This window comes from Talpa occidentalis, unplaced genomic scaffold (assembly GCF_014898055.3).
Source record: "Talpa occidentalis isolate TD23 unplaced genomic scaffold, MPIMG_talOcc4v2.1 talOcc4.14, whole genome shotgun sequence".
Taxonomy (NCBI): domain Eukaryota; kingdom Metazoa; phylum Chordata; class Mammalia; order Eulipotyphla; family Talpidae; genus Talpa; species Talpa occidentalis.
This window is the reverse complement of record NW_023601433.1, coordinates 23,260,143-23,277,302: the sequence shown is the minus strand read 5'-3', so window position 1 is coordinate 23,277,302 and position 17,160 is coordinate 23,260,143. Positions and strand designations below refer to the sequence as shown.

Sequence of the window (17,160 nt, the reverse complement as noted above, 5' to 3'; positions counted from 1 at the left end):
AATGACAACAGTAAGCCAGAAAAATTTTAAATCCTGAAATTATGACAAAGATTATTTTCATATTGAACATATCTGTCAAAAATAGAAGCCTTAGGGGGCATCCCTGGTGGTGCAGCAGTTGTGCGCTGGGCTGAGAAGCTGCCCGCAGACTCTGCAGCACTGGTTTGATCCCCAGCCACCAGAGAGGGTCCCACATGGCATGCAGACTTCTGCCGTGCCTGCTGCTCCCCTCAGCAGTGTACTTTGTCAGTCTGACTGTTCTGGCCCCTTCTCTGGTTCTGCTGAATTCTCTCACCCTTCCACATTTCTGACTGTACCCAGTGCTTGTATAAATAAATAAATTTAAAAAAAGAAAGAAAATTGGTAAAAAAAATTGGTAAAATATTTTTTAAAAAGCCTTTGCTGATTTGGTAACAATGATAAAATCAAACCAAGTGCTTCAGAATATTCTTTAGTTAACAAATGAAAATTCATTAACACATTTCTTATTTGTTGATGACAAACTGTTAACAGTTTTTAAGCGATGACTTGGGAAGTGTAAGATATAGCTTGTGCTTTTTAGATGCTAAAAATACATCTAAATATTAAGCAAAGATCAGAGGAAAGCAAAAATCAAATCCCTATCACTTTATCTTTGTATAGCTTTTAATTTATAATTTCTAATCAGCTTAAGATATGATTCATATTTACTTTCATTTTAAAATCTAGCTTAGTTTTCATTTCACAGCAATGCTTCAATTTATAATGACTATTTCTTTACTGTGACTTAGTACTGGTTTTTATACTTCACAACTATGTTGTATTATAAGAGTAATGATTGCAAAACATTTTTGACAAGTATGGCAATTAGTAGCTAATGTTTTCCATTTGGTCCCTGGTGTGTCACCAAAAGGTCCATTGATACCAGACAATAAGGAGACATCCTCCCAAGCACGTGACAGAAATACAAATGCTTAATTAATTAATTTTGATCATTTACCTATACATTTTTATAAATACTATCATATGTTGTTTAAATTATTCAGGCACCAAATTAGTGCCTGAATGTTATCACATCCAGACCTTCAGTCTAAAGTTTTTAAAGTTTTTTTTTCAATTCTTTTAATCGATTTGTGTAAAATGTATCATCATTTATTTCTAAGTATCTCCTTTGTAAAATTACAACCAGTCTTCTGAAATCTCCCCTTTATCACAACTTTAGTGGTGTTTCCCACAAAAGTTCTCCAAAGAGTCAAAATGAAGAGCTGTATCGAATGAACCCAGATCCACACCACAAATCATGGAAAAGAAATGCAGAATGCTTCACAATTTCAATCTGTAGGCTTGGAAAGCACTGCAGATAGTCCGCATTCTAAGCAGTTGCTATGGCATGGTTCTATGTTGAGAACTAGCTCATCCCACTCCATCCTTCCCAGAGATTGTCCAGGTGGAAACATGCTTAGGACAATGTACAAAAAGTCTAAGAAACTGTCTTAATGATTTCACTTTTGCTGGCTGAAAAATAAAGTCAGAAAGGCTTCTTTTAACTAAAACAACCATTCTAAACATAAATATTGTAGGGCCTCCCCTGGTGGCGCAGCGGTTGAGCTCTGGGCTGCAAAGCTACCCGCAGCCTCTTCAGCACCAGTTCAATGCCCGGCCGCCATGCATGGGTCCCACATGGTGCGCAGACCTCTCCTGCCGCCGCTGCTCCCCTCAGCAATGTGCTTCGGTACTTCTGCCTGTTCTGTTCCCTGCTGTGGCTCTGGTGAATCCTCTCACCCTCCCTTGCTCTGACAGTACCCAGTGTTTGTATAAATAAATGAATAAATCTTTCAAAAATAAATAAATATAAATATTGTCATAGTTTTATTTTGTCATTTAGCGAGCCTTTACTCAGTTCTTAGAAAGTGCCAGCGCTTTCTTAAGTTCCTTACAGGCAGATATTCTAATTTCCCCATTGAACTTGCCCAAGGTTACAAACCTCAGACACTGCCAAGCTGGGACATGAATACAGGGGCCAGACCACAGAGCCCTAACCAGTGCACAATGTTACCTCCAAATGATCCATGAAAGGACTCGAGGTCCAGGTACAAATGATACAACGTGGCTTCCTGTTTTGCTCTGGATGAGGCTTGATTATCAGCAGTGTAGGTAAGCAATTTTTCTGGCCCCATATTTCTTTTTGTCTTGTGTTAAAGTTTACAAATCAGGGCTCCATGGTGGCGCAGTAACTTGAGCACAGTGTTGTGTGTCTGTCAGCAGCCTCTGTAGCTCAGGTTCGATTCCCAGGCGGCCAGGGAGATTCACACACGTGCAGCAGACCTCTCCTGTTTCGCCCTAGCTCCCCTCAACACTGTTTTAGGTCGTCTGCCTGTTCTGCTCCCCACTCTGTCTCTGGTGAATTCTCTTACCCTCCCGTGCCTCTGGCCTATAATCCAGTTCTTGTATAAAGAAATAAATCTTAAAAAAATAAAGTTTACACATCCTCCCTTATCACAATTCATATCACACGTGCAAATTCCAAAAAGTGAACATGTAAAGAAAAAACAATCTTAAATCATATAGCTGTGTCATTTGTATTATTGGCAGCATAAATATCACTGGATTTGCTCTGCTCTCCCCTCACCAAACCATTAAATCAAGACTGAACTCCAGGGGAGCCACAGACTCCTAAAAACAAGCACAACATTGACAAGCAAACACAAACATTTTGCCTGGGGAAAGATCACATGTTTTTTTTAAAATCAGATATTAATATCCTTAAATATGTAGAATCACAGCAATAAAGAAATTAAAAATGTAAAATCTGACACATAACTTTACTATGTATAAAGAATATTAATCAATAAAAGAAAACCAGGCATGCTTGTTCTATTTCTCATGATAAAGTAATAATTTGTGTAATGATTTATGCAAAAGCATTGTTAGAAAAAAGTCTAAAATGTTCCACTAAGTTTTACAATGTGCATGTAACACATCTAGGTGAAAGGATAAAAGCAAGATAACACAGAAAACACAAAATAGTATAATAGAAATAAATCCCAAAATATGTGATATAGAAGTTCAAATGGATTGAACACACTTTTATGAGACAAATTTTCAGATTAGATTTTTTTAATCTTGTATGTCACTAACAAGAGACATACCTAAAACAAATGAACACCAAAGTTTAAAAGTAGACATAACAAAATTACAACAAAAAATAATAAATCAAGATGAGGTAGTGATATTTTTAAGTATCAAATATTTAATGAGGCAAAGAGGTATCTGATATATATATATATATATATATATATATATATATATATATATATATAGCAAGCTTGTAAACAAAGCAAACTTATAAGCAGGATTGTAACCAAAATAGCTTCTATATATAAAGAAAACAAACAGAATTACAAGGTTAAGTTGACAAATTCAGACATATGGTAGGAGGTACATCTTTCCTGCTCAGAAACAGGTAAGACAATCAGATAAAATTATTAAGACATACAAATGTGCAATGTACTTAAGAATAAAGAACCTTACATTCAACACAATAAATATTATTTTCATATACAAAAAAAATACACAAATAACCATATATTGGCCTCCCCAGTGGCCCAGGGGGTTGAGTGCAGAGCTATGAAGTTGTCCACAGCCTCTACAGTGAGGGTTTGATTCTGGGCTCGCCAGGGAGATAGCCACTTGGCACGGCGGACCTCTCCTGTCTCATCCCCTGCTCCCCTCAGCAGTGTATTTCGGTAGATCTGCCTGTTCTGCACCCCACTCTGTCTCTGGTGAATTGTCTCACCCTCCCATGCCTCTGGCCTGTACCCCAGCTCTTGTATAAATAAATCTTTAAAAAAAAACCCATATATCCAGAAAATACACCTCATTACATTGAAAAGAATTGATATTATACAGAACATTCTCTGGCAATATAATGATAATATACATAATATATGAACCATGCAAACCCATAGACTTGGAAACAATCCCACTTTTAATAATTCATGATTTAAAAAAGTAAAGAAATTACTAGATTTTCAAAAATTTATAAGTAGAACACTATCCATCAAAACCTGGAGAGTACCTAGCCCAACCCTTAAGTGAAAGTTAATAGTTTTAAATGCACTTATTGGAAATTAAGAAACTGTCAACCCAACAAGTCAGAAAAAGGAGAAATCTGGAAGAAGGAAGTAAAGGCATAGGTAGAAATGAAAGAAAAAGAGTGATCAAAGAATTTTAAAACAGAGTTAAACAATATAATCAAAACTTAGTTCTTTTAAAAGAGTAGTATATAGAGAGAGCTTTGAAAACCTGTTTAAAGAAAAAAAGAGAATAAGCACAATTAATGGTATGAATGGAAAAAAGGATCAAAAGTATAAATAAATAACAGATTTTTAAAAAATCTTTCCAAACACATGAAAATGTTAATAATTTTAAAAGAAATGGCATAAACACATATTTAGAAAAATACAAATTATCATGTTTCCTGGAGAACAATTAAAAACCTGATTCACCCTCTGCTATAGAAGAACTTAAACTGAATGCTAAAAATGGCCATCTCTTAAAGTCACTAAATACAGCTATTTCACAGAAGAAATTTAACTGCCTTTTCTGAAACAGGTTATTCCTCCCTTATATAATTACTTGTATAATAGAAATTGTGGCCCTTTGATGCCTGGAAGGACCAAAACATATGCAATGTTTCTTCCCCCAAAAGGTGGCCACTAATCAGCCTTTGGACATTTCATACCCTAAGTAACTTCACTTCAATGAAATGTCATGTCATTTTCAATGCCGGAGATCCATGGCAAATACCGCCCAGTCAATCCCATATAATTCATTCCCCTACTCCTTTTCAGAAGGTTCCCTTAGTTTTACAAATCTTATCTTGACCCCTACATCTTGGAAAAATCTATAAGCCAGCCATGATTTTTAGGACTGAGCTCTCTCCTTCCATTGCTTTAACTTCATTTGGGGATCAGATATTATTTTTTTTTTAAACAAAGACCTATGTGTTTGTTTTGAGGCCAGAAATATTAAGTTCTGAATTATCAAACCATTCATTGTTTAATTAGGTCTTGTCCATCTTCACCTTACTAACTTAGATAAACTTATCCAAATTCCTTCTCAGGATCCTTGCCTCATGCACTTCAGGCACAGGTTGATCACTTTTTCCTTCTCGATTCCTTTCTAAGGTTTCTCTTCTGTGTGCTTCTTATTGGAGAAGATTTAACTCTAGAAATTCTTGGTCCACAAGAGCTCAGGTAAAACATGAATCTATATGTAACTTTATCCCTCAAAATGTACTTGCTAACGCATGAAGTAGTCTAAACTAATGGTCCACAATCTTGGCTTAAACATCTGTGGAATACTATACAGATGTGAAAAAGATGAAATAGTGGCTTTGGGAACAAAATGGATGGTCCTCAAGGTAATTATGTTAAGTGAAACAAATCAGAAAGTGAAAGATAGCTATTGGATGGTTTCATTCATCTGAGAAGCATGAATAACCAAAAAACACACAGACAAAATACAGCAGGAATAGATCTTAAACTCAGTGAAACAATTTAATGGTTACAGAGGAAATGATGTGGGGGGTGTGAGAAGGCGGCCAGTATAGAGAAGCCAAGGGGGTATTGACATGAGTGATTTGGTGGAGGGTAAGTGGAACATGTATATATATGGTGAAATAAAATTAAAATAGAAATAGAAAAATCCATTGATTTTTTTTTTTTGTAACCACTGACTAGCTCTTCTGTGCTTCAATAGAACTCCAAATATTCATTTACGTTCTGCACTTGGTTCCCCTTTGGGAGCATTACTACTATTTTCTCTGATAATTTTTTTTCAGATTATAGTCACTCTCTGACCTAGTTAAATATTAAATTATTTCCCCCTTTTAAAGTCCTATCTCATCAATATTTCAGATCTCATTTGCTTGTTTTACTTTTTGTGTGCTGAGTACAACCTTCAATGTCTCCTTTCTCCTTTTCTAATACTTCCATTAATGAAATCTCTATTTTTCTTTCCCTTAAGCAATCTCTAGTTGTTTTCTACTATTGCTTTCTGGGTATCACTCTATTACAGAAAATGGGAAATTCACTTTGTTATATAAAATAGGAATTTAAGGTCAAGGTTAAAGCAACTACTTTAAAAATTTTACTATGAGTACTATGAAACTGATCCCAATTCAGCAGGACCCTGTTCTCTTGTTTCAGAGCCAACAAGTTCCAAATGCACAAAAACATGTTAATCCTCTGATGTGTCAATCTTACTAATGTCTCATTTGACCAAGTTAGCCAAACCCAGAGTCATTAAGGAAAGGGACCACGGAATGTCACAAATACTGACAGTCAAGATTCAATGGAGGCCATTGATGTTAAGAGTTGACCACAGTACCAAGACATTGATACGCAACTTTCCCCCACATATTATATTCATGATCAGTTCTTGCTGTTGGCGCTATTAATCCTTACTTCACAATCTTTCTGAATTATTCGTGTTTCAGCTTTAGAGCCCCTTCTCAACGTCTGGTGCAACTCTTACGATTTTAACCCAGAAAAAGAAAACTATGAGGATCTCATAATGCCTAGGGGCAGCTTATTACACAAATTGGAACAAATCTACTGCTTTAATTCCTAACAAGGAAGAAAGAAAACATGATAAAGGGATCATACGAAGATACAAAACGATACCTCCTATTTCATTTAGCATAAAGTCATCTGAAAAAATCCTAGAGGATCTACTTAGTACAGAATGCATTTCAGTTAATGTGTCTACCACATCTTAATTAAAGAAAACTGCAGTACAGAAAGTCCAGGAGGGCCATCTGAGTAGTGAGAATAAGCAGCTACATATTAGTCAGTGGGAAGGTCCTTTCTTTGCTGCCACTGCTGTATTCTCACCCACTTTTGAATAACATTGAGTCTCCAATGGGTAACAAATGCAGGAATGAATAAGCCACAGTTCTTGTCTCTGAAGAGCTTATGGTCAAATGCAGGAAACAAATAATCACATTACTTACTAGCACACAAATTTAAAAAGACATGTTATAAATAGCAGTGGGCAATATCCCCTTTTCCCCCCACCAAACTAGCTCTAGCTAACCTGAGAGAGTGGGACTAAAAAGAAGGAGATGGGGACAGAGAATATGCAGTGCACATGTACAGTGTCCCCAGTTGAGGACAACTGGGGAACAGAAGGAGAATGAAACTACCTACTGGTAAAGATAAGGATAGCAGGTGACTGAGCACTCGGTTATGCTTTGTCTGCTTGACTTGTCTAGACTGCTTATGCCTAAGAAGCAGACTAGATAAAATGTTAAGTTCTAAACTATGTTCTTTAATATCCCAATTCCTTTCCTGTTCTCATACAGATGGTATTTTCTAAAGTATGGAGGATCCTTCCCTGGAAAAGTGTATTCCATACTCAGATGAAAGTTCAGGGCGATGTCTCAGTCGAAAGGAAGAAATCTAAGAAACAAACCGACTCTGATGCCATATCATTTGCATGCCATCATGTCTCAGCTAATACTTGGTGTGATCTCCAGCTCTGCTGCCAATACGAAAGAGTTTCACAAATCAAACATTAGCAGGTAAACTCATAGAACAACCGGCCTGATCTTATTTCATAGGCATTGTAAGAAAGCCAAATTCCTCTGCAGGTAAATGGTTTTTCAGGCTTTTCTGCCCTCCCACTATTGGCACAGCCCTGCCTGATGGGTCCCTGCAGTTGTTACATTGCTGCAAGTTGTCTCCTTTGCTTCTGTGGGCCATGGGAGGAGTATTGGGACAGCCACCAAGAGAAGCAGCAGCAGAAGAGGCAGGAGAGAAAGACCCGGAGAAAAAAGCCAGAGAAGCCCAGAGTGAAGACTTGCTGGGGACTTGGAGACTACGGGACTCCTGGTCCCCAGCACGCAGCCTGCTGTGTACCTGTTTGCCATACTACATGTAAAACTCAATAAAAGCCTGAGAAAGCCACGGAGGGCTCCAAGCCTCTCCTTTACCCATCTGCTGGATCATAGACATCCTGCTCAGTGGCCCTACCTGCCACTACAATTCTTATAATATAAAACAAAATTGGCAGGAGAAAAATTAAATAAAGACAGTCTTTTTTGACTGACATTCTAGACTCAAACAAATGTTAGTAATCTAGATGTGTAGATTAATAAAATAATCTAGAAGGAGAAGACAGGATAATATAGGATCCAGAAGCATATACTTGCTTTTCTATAAAAGTTAGTACTTACCAGTGACTGCTTTGTGAACTCTTGTGGACATTCAGTAGTTGTTTTCTGAGGGGAAAAATATGCTGACGTGATGCTAAAGAAGTATTACAGAGATGGACATTGAGAGGCCCTGTGCCTGGATTTGCTTCATGGTAGAGTACTTGTAAGCACCTTTCGACATTTCCTCTTCAAACTTTAGGACACCAAGCCATTCCCTCCATAATATGTGTGTGGTATAACACATGACATTCCCAAATCAGTAATTCCATCTACAGGCTAAATGTGATACAGATGCCAGTAGGTTGAAAGATGTGAATGATACATTCAAGAGGTGGCTGTAATTAGAACTTGAAACAGGGAATAAAAAGAAAAGGAGCCCTCCTGCTAGTTTACTGTAACTTTATTTTTTTTGACTGTAATCAACATTTTCTTTTCTTTTTTTTAAATAATAAATTTTATTTTTATATTCCCCATACATTTGCAACCCCCCCATTCTGACCCCAGTCCCTCCCCTCCCGCCCCCCACTCCCCAAAAACTGTCTCTGGTTCAGTTTTTTTGTTGATTTTGATTTTCACTTTCTTATAGTTATTCATTTTCCCGAGTGCCCTCTTGTGGTCTCCTTTCAACCATGACTTTATGGATAACCAACATTCAAAATCTATTTCTCCTTTAAGAGATTGTAAAAGATATTCCCATAAACTCTTAGAGTAATCTTACAATCTGAAGACTGTATGAAAAATGCTTTTTCTACTTACATTAAAGACATAATTGCTATTAATGCCAAGTGATTGCAACCATGGGAAAATGCCAGGTAATTTTCCATATAATAGGAACTGTACATCACCCGCCTTTCCGAAGCCCAGTTAAAAGCATGCTCTAAGAGGCTTTTCTTTGACTGAGTCATTCCTTTCTAGAGAGAGGTCTGTCCATTCGGCCTTGATACCGTTTCTATTCCAAGGATTTTGTCTGTATCATCTAATGTGCACAATTTGTTGGCATGTCATTTCTCAGAGTAATTTCTTAAAATTGTTTTAAATTTCAGAATGATCCATGGTAATCTTTCATTTCTGACTTTAGTCTTTTGGATTGTACTGATTTCTATATTTAGCAAGTCTCTAATTTATGCACGACATTGTAATTTTCATAATTTTCTTCTGCTCCGGAATTTTAAAAACATATTTTGAGACTACAATCACCTCACATTTGAGGATTGCCCCATAAATCAAACTCTTTGTCACTATGTGGTCACCTGTTTATCTGCAATTTTTTTTATTCTTCTGAATATCCACTTTTCGTGATTGTAATCTAACTACTTCAACTTTCATAACTAGCATTTCATTAGTATTTTGATTTCCCTTCACTTTTAAAATGAAAAGTGGGGTCTCCCCAGTGGCGCAGTGGGTTGAGCCCCGCACTGTGGAGCTGTCCGCGGCCCCGGCTACCGGCGAGGGTCCCACATGGCGTGGCAGACGTCTCCTGTCTCGCCCGCTGCTCCCCTCAGCAGTGTATTTCAGCCAGTCTGCCTGTTCGGCTCCCTGCTCTGTCTCTGGTGAATCCTCTCACCCTCCCGCGCATCTGGCCTGTACCCCAGTTCTTGAATAACAATAAACAAATCTAAAAAAATAAATAAATGAAATGAAAAGCCCCTGCAGGTCTTCACTCTGGGCTTCTCTAGCCTCCTTCTCCCTTTCTGTCCCGGCCTCTGCTTCTCTTCGTGGATATATCAACACCCCCCCGCAGGGCACAGGAGGGAACCCCACGACTGATAACAGTGTAGCAAATGCAGGCCCCTCAGGTGGGGGATCCTAAGGGCAGGAGCACACTTTCCCCAACTAGGCCAGTTGGAAAGACCCGGCTCTCCAGCAAAGTACCCCCTGGCAGCCCCCCGCCGCATCCCAGCATGCACAGCGGAGGTCAAAGGTCGCAAGAGCAGTGACCGTTGGCACAGCCTCCCTGTGGATTCCTCCCAGAAGCTGTGGGGGGAGGGGACTGGGCGAAACATCCAGTCACTGCTTTCTCTTCTCCTGTTGAACAACTGGTCGGTCCTTCCCGAAATGGGTGTCCATTCCTCCAAAGTTGCACCCCAAGGGGGGTTCGAGCAAGGGGAGGCTTCAGGGGTTCAGAGGCCAGAGCAGGAGGACTGGCCCGAGCCATGGTCTGAGAGCAGAGCAGATCCTGAGGCGGCAACTGGGCCCCAGCAGCTCCCCGCCTCCGCGGGGCAGCCAGAGCAGGTCCTGGATTCCAGTGAGGGGCAGGAGCCCGACCAGAGCCAGGCTTTGGGGCCTTCCTCAGACCCACCCCGACAGCCGTCTGAGAGAGGGGATTCACCGGTCCCGGAAGCCCAGGGGCAGCAGCCACCCCCTGGGAGGCCCCGCTGCCACACCAACCGCCTGGAGCAGCCCCTCGCCCGGGGCTTCCAGAGGATGGGGCTGGCAGTGGGCTCGCACCCCTGGCTCTTCCTGCTGGCGCCCCTGGTGCTGACGGCTGTCCTGGGTACCGGTTGACGTACCTGCACAGGGAGACTGAAGAGAACCTGGAGGAGCAGTACACCTCTTTGGGTAGCCCCGGCAAAGCCGAGCTGCACTTCGTGCAGGCACATTTCTCCAATAACGAGTTCCACCTCTTCTCCCCGTTGTGGTCCAGTGCGGAGGTCAACTTTGCCTCCATCCTGGTGATGTCCAACACTACCAATCTGCTGGATCAAGTCATCTTCTCAGAAATGAGTCAACTGGACGAGGCAGTGCAGACGCTGACTGCGCCTTGGGAAGATGGAACCCAGGTCCTCTACCCTCAGGTGTGTGCCAGGTACCAGAGCACCTGCATGCCCTCCAACCCACTCCTGTTCATCTGGCAGAAGAATAACATCATGGACCTGAAAAGCATCACTTTCCCTATTTACAACACCTCCGCTGCTCCCCTCTACTTGGCCAACCTCTTGGGAGGAACAGTCCTAGGTCCCGGCGCAGGGACAAGCCGCTTACTCCTGTAAGCCAAGACCATGCGGCTGCAGTACTACCTGAAGACCGCAGACCCCGAGGAAAGCCCGTGCAGCCAGAAGTGGCTGCTCGAGTTCCTGGACCAAATTCACGCCATTGAAAAGTGCTTGGCCTTGAAGAACATCCAGGTGCCTGGGGCTGGGTTTAGAGGGAGGAGAAGGTGGGAGGGATATGACCTGTCCAGGAATGTGTCCAAACCTGGCTACTTGGTGGAGGCCTTGACTTGGAACCGGCTCTGCTCCACTCTCTTTGAAGTTTAAGCCAACTTTCTTCAAGGGACCCCAAGGGAAGCAGCCAGCTTAGATACTGGGTTGCATTCTAGTGGGAAACACTCATTCTACACCCCAGGGCTGGGAGTGTTCAGGGCAGACATTGATCTTCAGGGTTCCTTTCGGTTTTCTAGCCAGAATGCTCTCACTTCACGTCTGTGCTGTTTCTGGAGCCCTTGAAAAATAGCTTGGTGGCACTGGAAGAAAAAACCAACCTTTAAGCTGATGTTCCCTAGTGTTTTAGAAAAACACAACTAGCTCAGATTTCTCAAGTATTTTCTAGAATCCTGCCAGGCACCTCAGATGATGAGCAAACCTGCTAACAGTTTTGGCCAGGCCTGGTGAGAGACACCCGGTGGGAAAAGGCTTTGAATACCAGGCCTTGCTGAAATTATACTTTGTACTTAAATAGCAAAAGATACAAACCTACTCGTCATTTAGAAAAAGTCAAAATTTTGACAGTTATTAATGATTACACAGTATTAGAGAAAATTGAGAATTTGTATACTCAGGTATGTTAAACATTGGCTTATTTTTTGTTAAAGATATATTCATTTTTTATACAAGCACCAGGTATAGTCAGATGCCGGGAGGGTCAGGGAATTCACCAGAGCCAAAGCAGGGAACAGAAGAGGCAGAATGACAAAATACACTGCTGAGGGGAGCAGCGGGTGTGGCAGGAGAGGTCTGTTGCGTCAGGTGGGACCCTCACTGGTGGCCTGGGATCTAACCAGGACGGCAGAGGCTGCCGACAGCTTCACAGCCCACCATGCAACCACTGTGCCACCAAGGGAGGCCCAAACATTGGATTTTTGAAAGAAATCTTAGAAAGCATGGCATGGATTGGTGGGGAAATTTTTTTATACCTTTATTCTAAAATCATAATTCACATATTTTAATCTTTTACCAAACTATAACATGTTTCAATCAATAAGCTATAATATTTTGATACATCTTGTCACTCATACACAAATATTGATGTTAAAAGTTATTTAACTGCGTGTATTTTTACGACAGGTGGTCTAATTCACATCACTTTCTAGGAAACTTGAATTTGAGGCAAGTGCTAGGACAGTGGTCCCTTTCTTTTACACGGCATACCTTCTGATCATATTATCTGCCATCATATCATGCTACAGGTAAAAATCTCTTATTAGTTTTTAAACTTAAAAATATTTGTTGTAAGATATTTAACGTAACACATGCCATCCCCATGGCTGCATACTGTCGTGACTGTTTCCAATATCTTTTATAACCCAAAGGAGGAACTCTGTGACCAGTGAGCAGTGTCTCCTGCTGCCCTTCTCTCCTCCAGTCCTGATTAACCTTGACTCTATTCTTTCTACGAATTTGTCTTTCCTAGGTTTTCATGTCAACAAAATCATACATTTTTTTGTACTGACTTATTTCACTTATCATAATGCTTCCAGGGTTTGTCCTTGTGCACGTGTGACAACTTTATTCCACTCTATTGGCTCTGTGCTCCATTGTATGTGTGCTCCACAATTTGGTTGCCCGCAGTCTTTTGTAGGCATGGAGTATTTACTTCTCTTGACAATCCTAACACTGCAAGGAACATGGTGCGCTCATATTAAGAGAGTCATTTACAAGTGGAATTGGTGGGTTGTATGAGAATTCCATAGTCAGCTATTTGAAGAACCATCACATTGTTTTCCAGATTCTACACCATTTTCGATCCCACCAGCAGTAGATAGGGGCTCCAGTTTTCCCACAGTCTCCCTATAAACCAACACTCATTCTTTTCCCTTTTACAAATTTTACCTGTCTTAGTTGGTGTCAAGTGCTATCTCATTGTGGTGATGATTCGCATTTCTGTAAATATCTGATCACGTTGATTGTCTTTTCAATTGTTTATAGACCTCGTATATCCTCTTTGGAGAAATGTCTATCCAAGTCCTTTGCCCTTCTTATAATTGGGTTGTTTGACCTTTTGTTGTTGACTCACGTTTTTCATTAGCACTTTGCATATTTCAGTTATTAAGCCCCTTACCAGCTATATGACTAGCTGATATTTTCTCCTTCTATTTAGACTGTCTCTTCACTTTCTTGACAACGGCCTGTAACGATTAACATTTTTTTTTTATTTTTGATGAAATCCAACATATCTAATTTTTTTTTTGTACTTGTATTTTTGGTATTATATCTAAGTGTCCATTCACAAGTCCAAGGTCATGCACATTGACACTGTGTTTCCAAGTTTTATGGTTTTAACTGTTTTATTTAGATTATTGATCAATGTCTATTTCAGTTCTGTTTATGGTATTTAGTAAGGTGCCAGCATCATCCTTGTGTATGTGAAGATACAGTTTTCCAAAACCATTTATTGAAGAGACCTTTCCAGTTTGTTAGACTTACCACACTTGTCAATCAACTGGCTATATTTATGGATTATTTCTGGACTCCCTATTCTATTCTGTAAGTCTGTATGTTTATTTGCATGCTAGTACCACATTGTTTTCATTACAGTACCACTTTCTAAGTTTTGAAATCTGGAAATCTCAGTCCTGCAACTTTTTCTTCTTTTTCGAGATTGTTTTGGATATCCTGGGCTCTTTGCAATTTCAAGTGAATTTGAGGGTTGGCTCTTCCATTTCTGAAAAAGAAAAAAGGAAATTGCAATTTCAATAAATATTGAGTTGGATCAGTAGATTGCTAGGTGATTGACATTTTAACAATATTAATCCTTCACATCAACTAAGGATGTTTTTTCTATTAAATTAGGTTTTTTTTTTTAGTTTCTTTCACCAGTGTTTTCTAATTTTCAGTGTATACATCTTTTACCTCTTGGTCAAATGTAATCTTAAGAATTTTCTTCTTATAGATGCTATTTCAATAGAATTGCTTTCTTAGTTTCCTTTTGCAATTTCTTTATGCACATAAATAGAAACACAGCTGATTTTTGTAAGTTGTTCTTGTATCTTGTAGCTTTGTTGAATTTTTTGTAACTAGAAGTTTTCTTGTGGATGTATTAGAATTTTCATATCTGTGATTATGTACTCTGTGAAACAAGATACTTTTACTTTACTTCCTTTCCAGCTTGGATTCTTTTATTCATTCCTTGACTAATGGCCCTGGCGTGCAATTCCAGCACAATGTTAAATCTGGTCAGCATCTCTAACTTTCACTTGTTTGTGTTGTGTGCGTGTTGGTTGGTTGGTTTTTTAGATTTTCAGCTCCAGAATTTGTTTTGTTCCTCTTAAGTTTTTCTATGTATATTATTTTTCATTCATATATTGTGTTCCCTGTCAGTGTTCTCCTTTCATATAAGGACTTGAGCAGTATTTCCCAATTAGGTTGTAGTACCAGTAAAAGCTTGTTTTTTATTGAAAATGACCACCACAATAAACCCGAGAATATGTTTCCTATGAAATCATGTAAATAACTTTGATTTTTTTTGTGTATTTTGATTATTAATTTGAAGTAATTTAATAATTTGTTAATATTACGGTACATCTTTGGTCTTTAATGTTACTCTTTTTACTTCCTGTTTAATCCCTTTTTAGGAAAGTATGGGTTAGAAGATTTTACATAAAAACAATAGGTTTTGATATTCTTTCTATTTGGCTATTTACTATTTGCCTGAAAATAAATCTTTTATTTTTATAGGCCTGTAAAGAAACATCTAATGAGAAGAAGGTATAGTAAAGAATAAATAATGACAAAAATTACTCTGCATTAAAAATGCATTTTAAAAGCTATAAGGAAAAATAAATTCTTACTTCATTGTAAAAACGTTTACTTTAAGGGCCTCCCCTGGTCGCAGCGGTTGTGCGCTGGGCTCCAAAGCTGCCCGCAGCCTCTGAAGCGCTGGCTCCATCCCAGGCTGCCACTGAGAGTCCCACATGGCACGCAGACCTCTCCTGCTGCGCCCACTGTTCCCCTCAGCAGTGTATTTCCTCCCCTGGCTGTTCTGTTCCCTGCTCTGGCTCTGGTGAATTCTCTCGCCCTCCCGCACTTCTGACTGTACCCAGTGCTTGTATAAATAAATAAATAAATCTTTTAAAAATGTTTACTTTAAAAATAATTTATAAATAATAATTATCTATAAAGGCATCCTTTTCATAAAAGTCAGTTCCTTTAAGGAGTACCTGTGTTTTTGCTATTGTAAAGGTGAATATTTATCACCTCTGTGCACTTAGCATATTTATCGATAGTTACCGGACATTCTGAAATATTTTTTATTTCTATATCAAGCAGGAAATCAATCCTATGGATGATTCTGATGACATAACTCAGATATCTGAAATATACTCAACGCGTTGTGACTCGCTTTACTCTGAACATGAGAATTGTAGGTTGTTAATGGAACTTTGCATAAATTGTAAAGGAAGGAGCATTGTTTAATTATAAAGTCTTAATACATATACTATAGCATCACATGCACACTTTGTCTAGTACTGCACTCTAGAGGATAGATCTGTTCTCATGTTATTCATCTCAGAAATGTTTTATATTGAGATGAACTGAGAGCTATTGTTTACTTCCAGCCAAAGAGCTATGAGAATCCCCACTGTACTTTTTGTTGACTCTGCTATCTCCTAGGCCTTTCATCGAAGTCAGATTCCCATTATTTTCCTCCTAGAATACTGAAATATCCTCAGATCTGTTTTCCCTGGCATTATACCTCTGGAAACCTTGTTCTGTACTGCAACTATAATTGTTTTATATATATATATATTTTATATTCAGATTTCATAATGTTACCCCTTCCTTAAAATCCAGCTGGTATCTCTCAATGCTCTAAGGTTAAAGGCTACCATCCACTAGTTGCATTTTGTGTTAATCCATGTCATTTTCTCATCTGTGTCTCAGTGACTGAGTAGTCTTTCCTACAATAAGACTTTTTGTTTTCAACAGCTTTAGTTAGGTAAACCACACCTACAGAAAATGTGTAATTTAATAGTTTTGACATATGTATACAAAGATGAAACCATCCTCACAATGAAGATAGTTGACTCATCTACCATCCCTCAAAGTCTCCTCAAGCCCCTTTATAGTCCCTTCTTAAGAAACTACCAAATTGTTTTCTAAAGGGCTTGTACCATTTTCCATTCCCACCCAAAGCTTATGAAAGTTCTAGTTCCTCCATATCTTCAACAATACTCAGTGTTGGCAGGTTTGTTTGGTTTATTTTTAAGACTTATTTATTTATACAAGAACTGGGGTACAGTCAGAGGCACAGGAGGGTGAGAGGATACACCACAGACAGCAGGGAGCAGAACAGGCAGACAGACTGAAGACATTGCTGAGGGGAGCAGCGGACGAGGCAGGCGAGGTCTGCCATGCCATGTGGGAATCTTCCTGGCTGGCCGGGAATTGAACCCATGCTGCAGAGGCTGCGGACAGCTTCACAGTGGGGTGCTCAACCTGCTGCGCCACCTTGGAGGCCCTGTTGTCAGTTTTTTAATGTTACCATTCTGATAGGTGTCCAAATATTTATTTTATTATGGTTTTAGTATGCATTTCCCAAATAACTAATACTATTGATCATTTTTCTATGTGCTTATTTACCATCTGCATATCTTCTTTAACTGTGTCTAAATCTTTAATCATTTAAAAATTATGTTGTGTGTTTTATTAGTTGAGTTTTGAGAGTTCCTTGCATTTTCAAAATATAGTTTCTTGATCAGCTCTATTTTTACAAGAATTTTCTTCCAGTCTGTGACTTGCCTT

At 39.3% G+C, this 17,160-nt stretch overlaps 1 protein-coding gene across 1 annotated transcript; it reads left to right on the top strand.

The window, feature by feature from the left end:
• The first annotated feature begins 10,255 nt into the window (after positions 1 to 10,255).
• Positions 10,256 to 13,147, top strand: LOC119244414 (patched domain-containing protein 3-like). The gene is made up of 3 exons (XM_054695462.1): positions 10,256 to 10,445; positions 10,517 to 11,325; positions 12,484 to 13,147. The coding sequence occupies exons 1-2, from the start codon at positions 10,256 to 10,258 to the stop codon at positions 11,188 to 11,190; spliced, it is 864 nt and encodes a 287-aa protein (XP_054551437.1). The 3' UTR covers positions 11,191 to 11,325; positions 12,484 to 13,147.
• Positions 13,148 to 17,160: the final 4,013 nt, after the last annotated feature.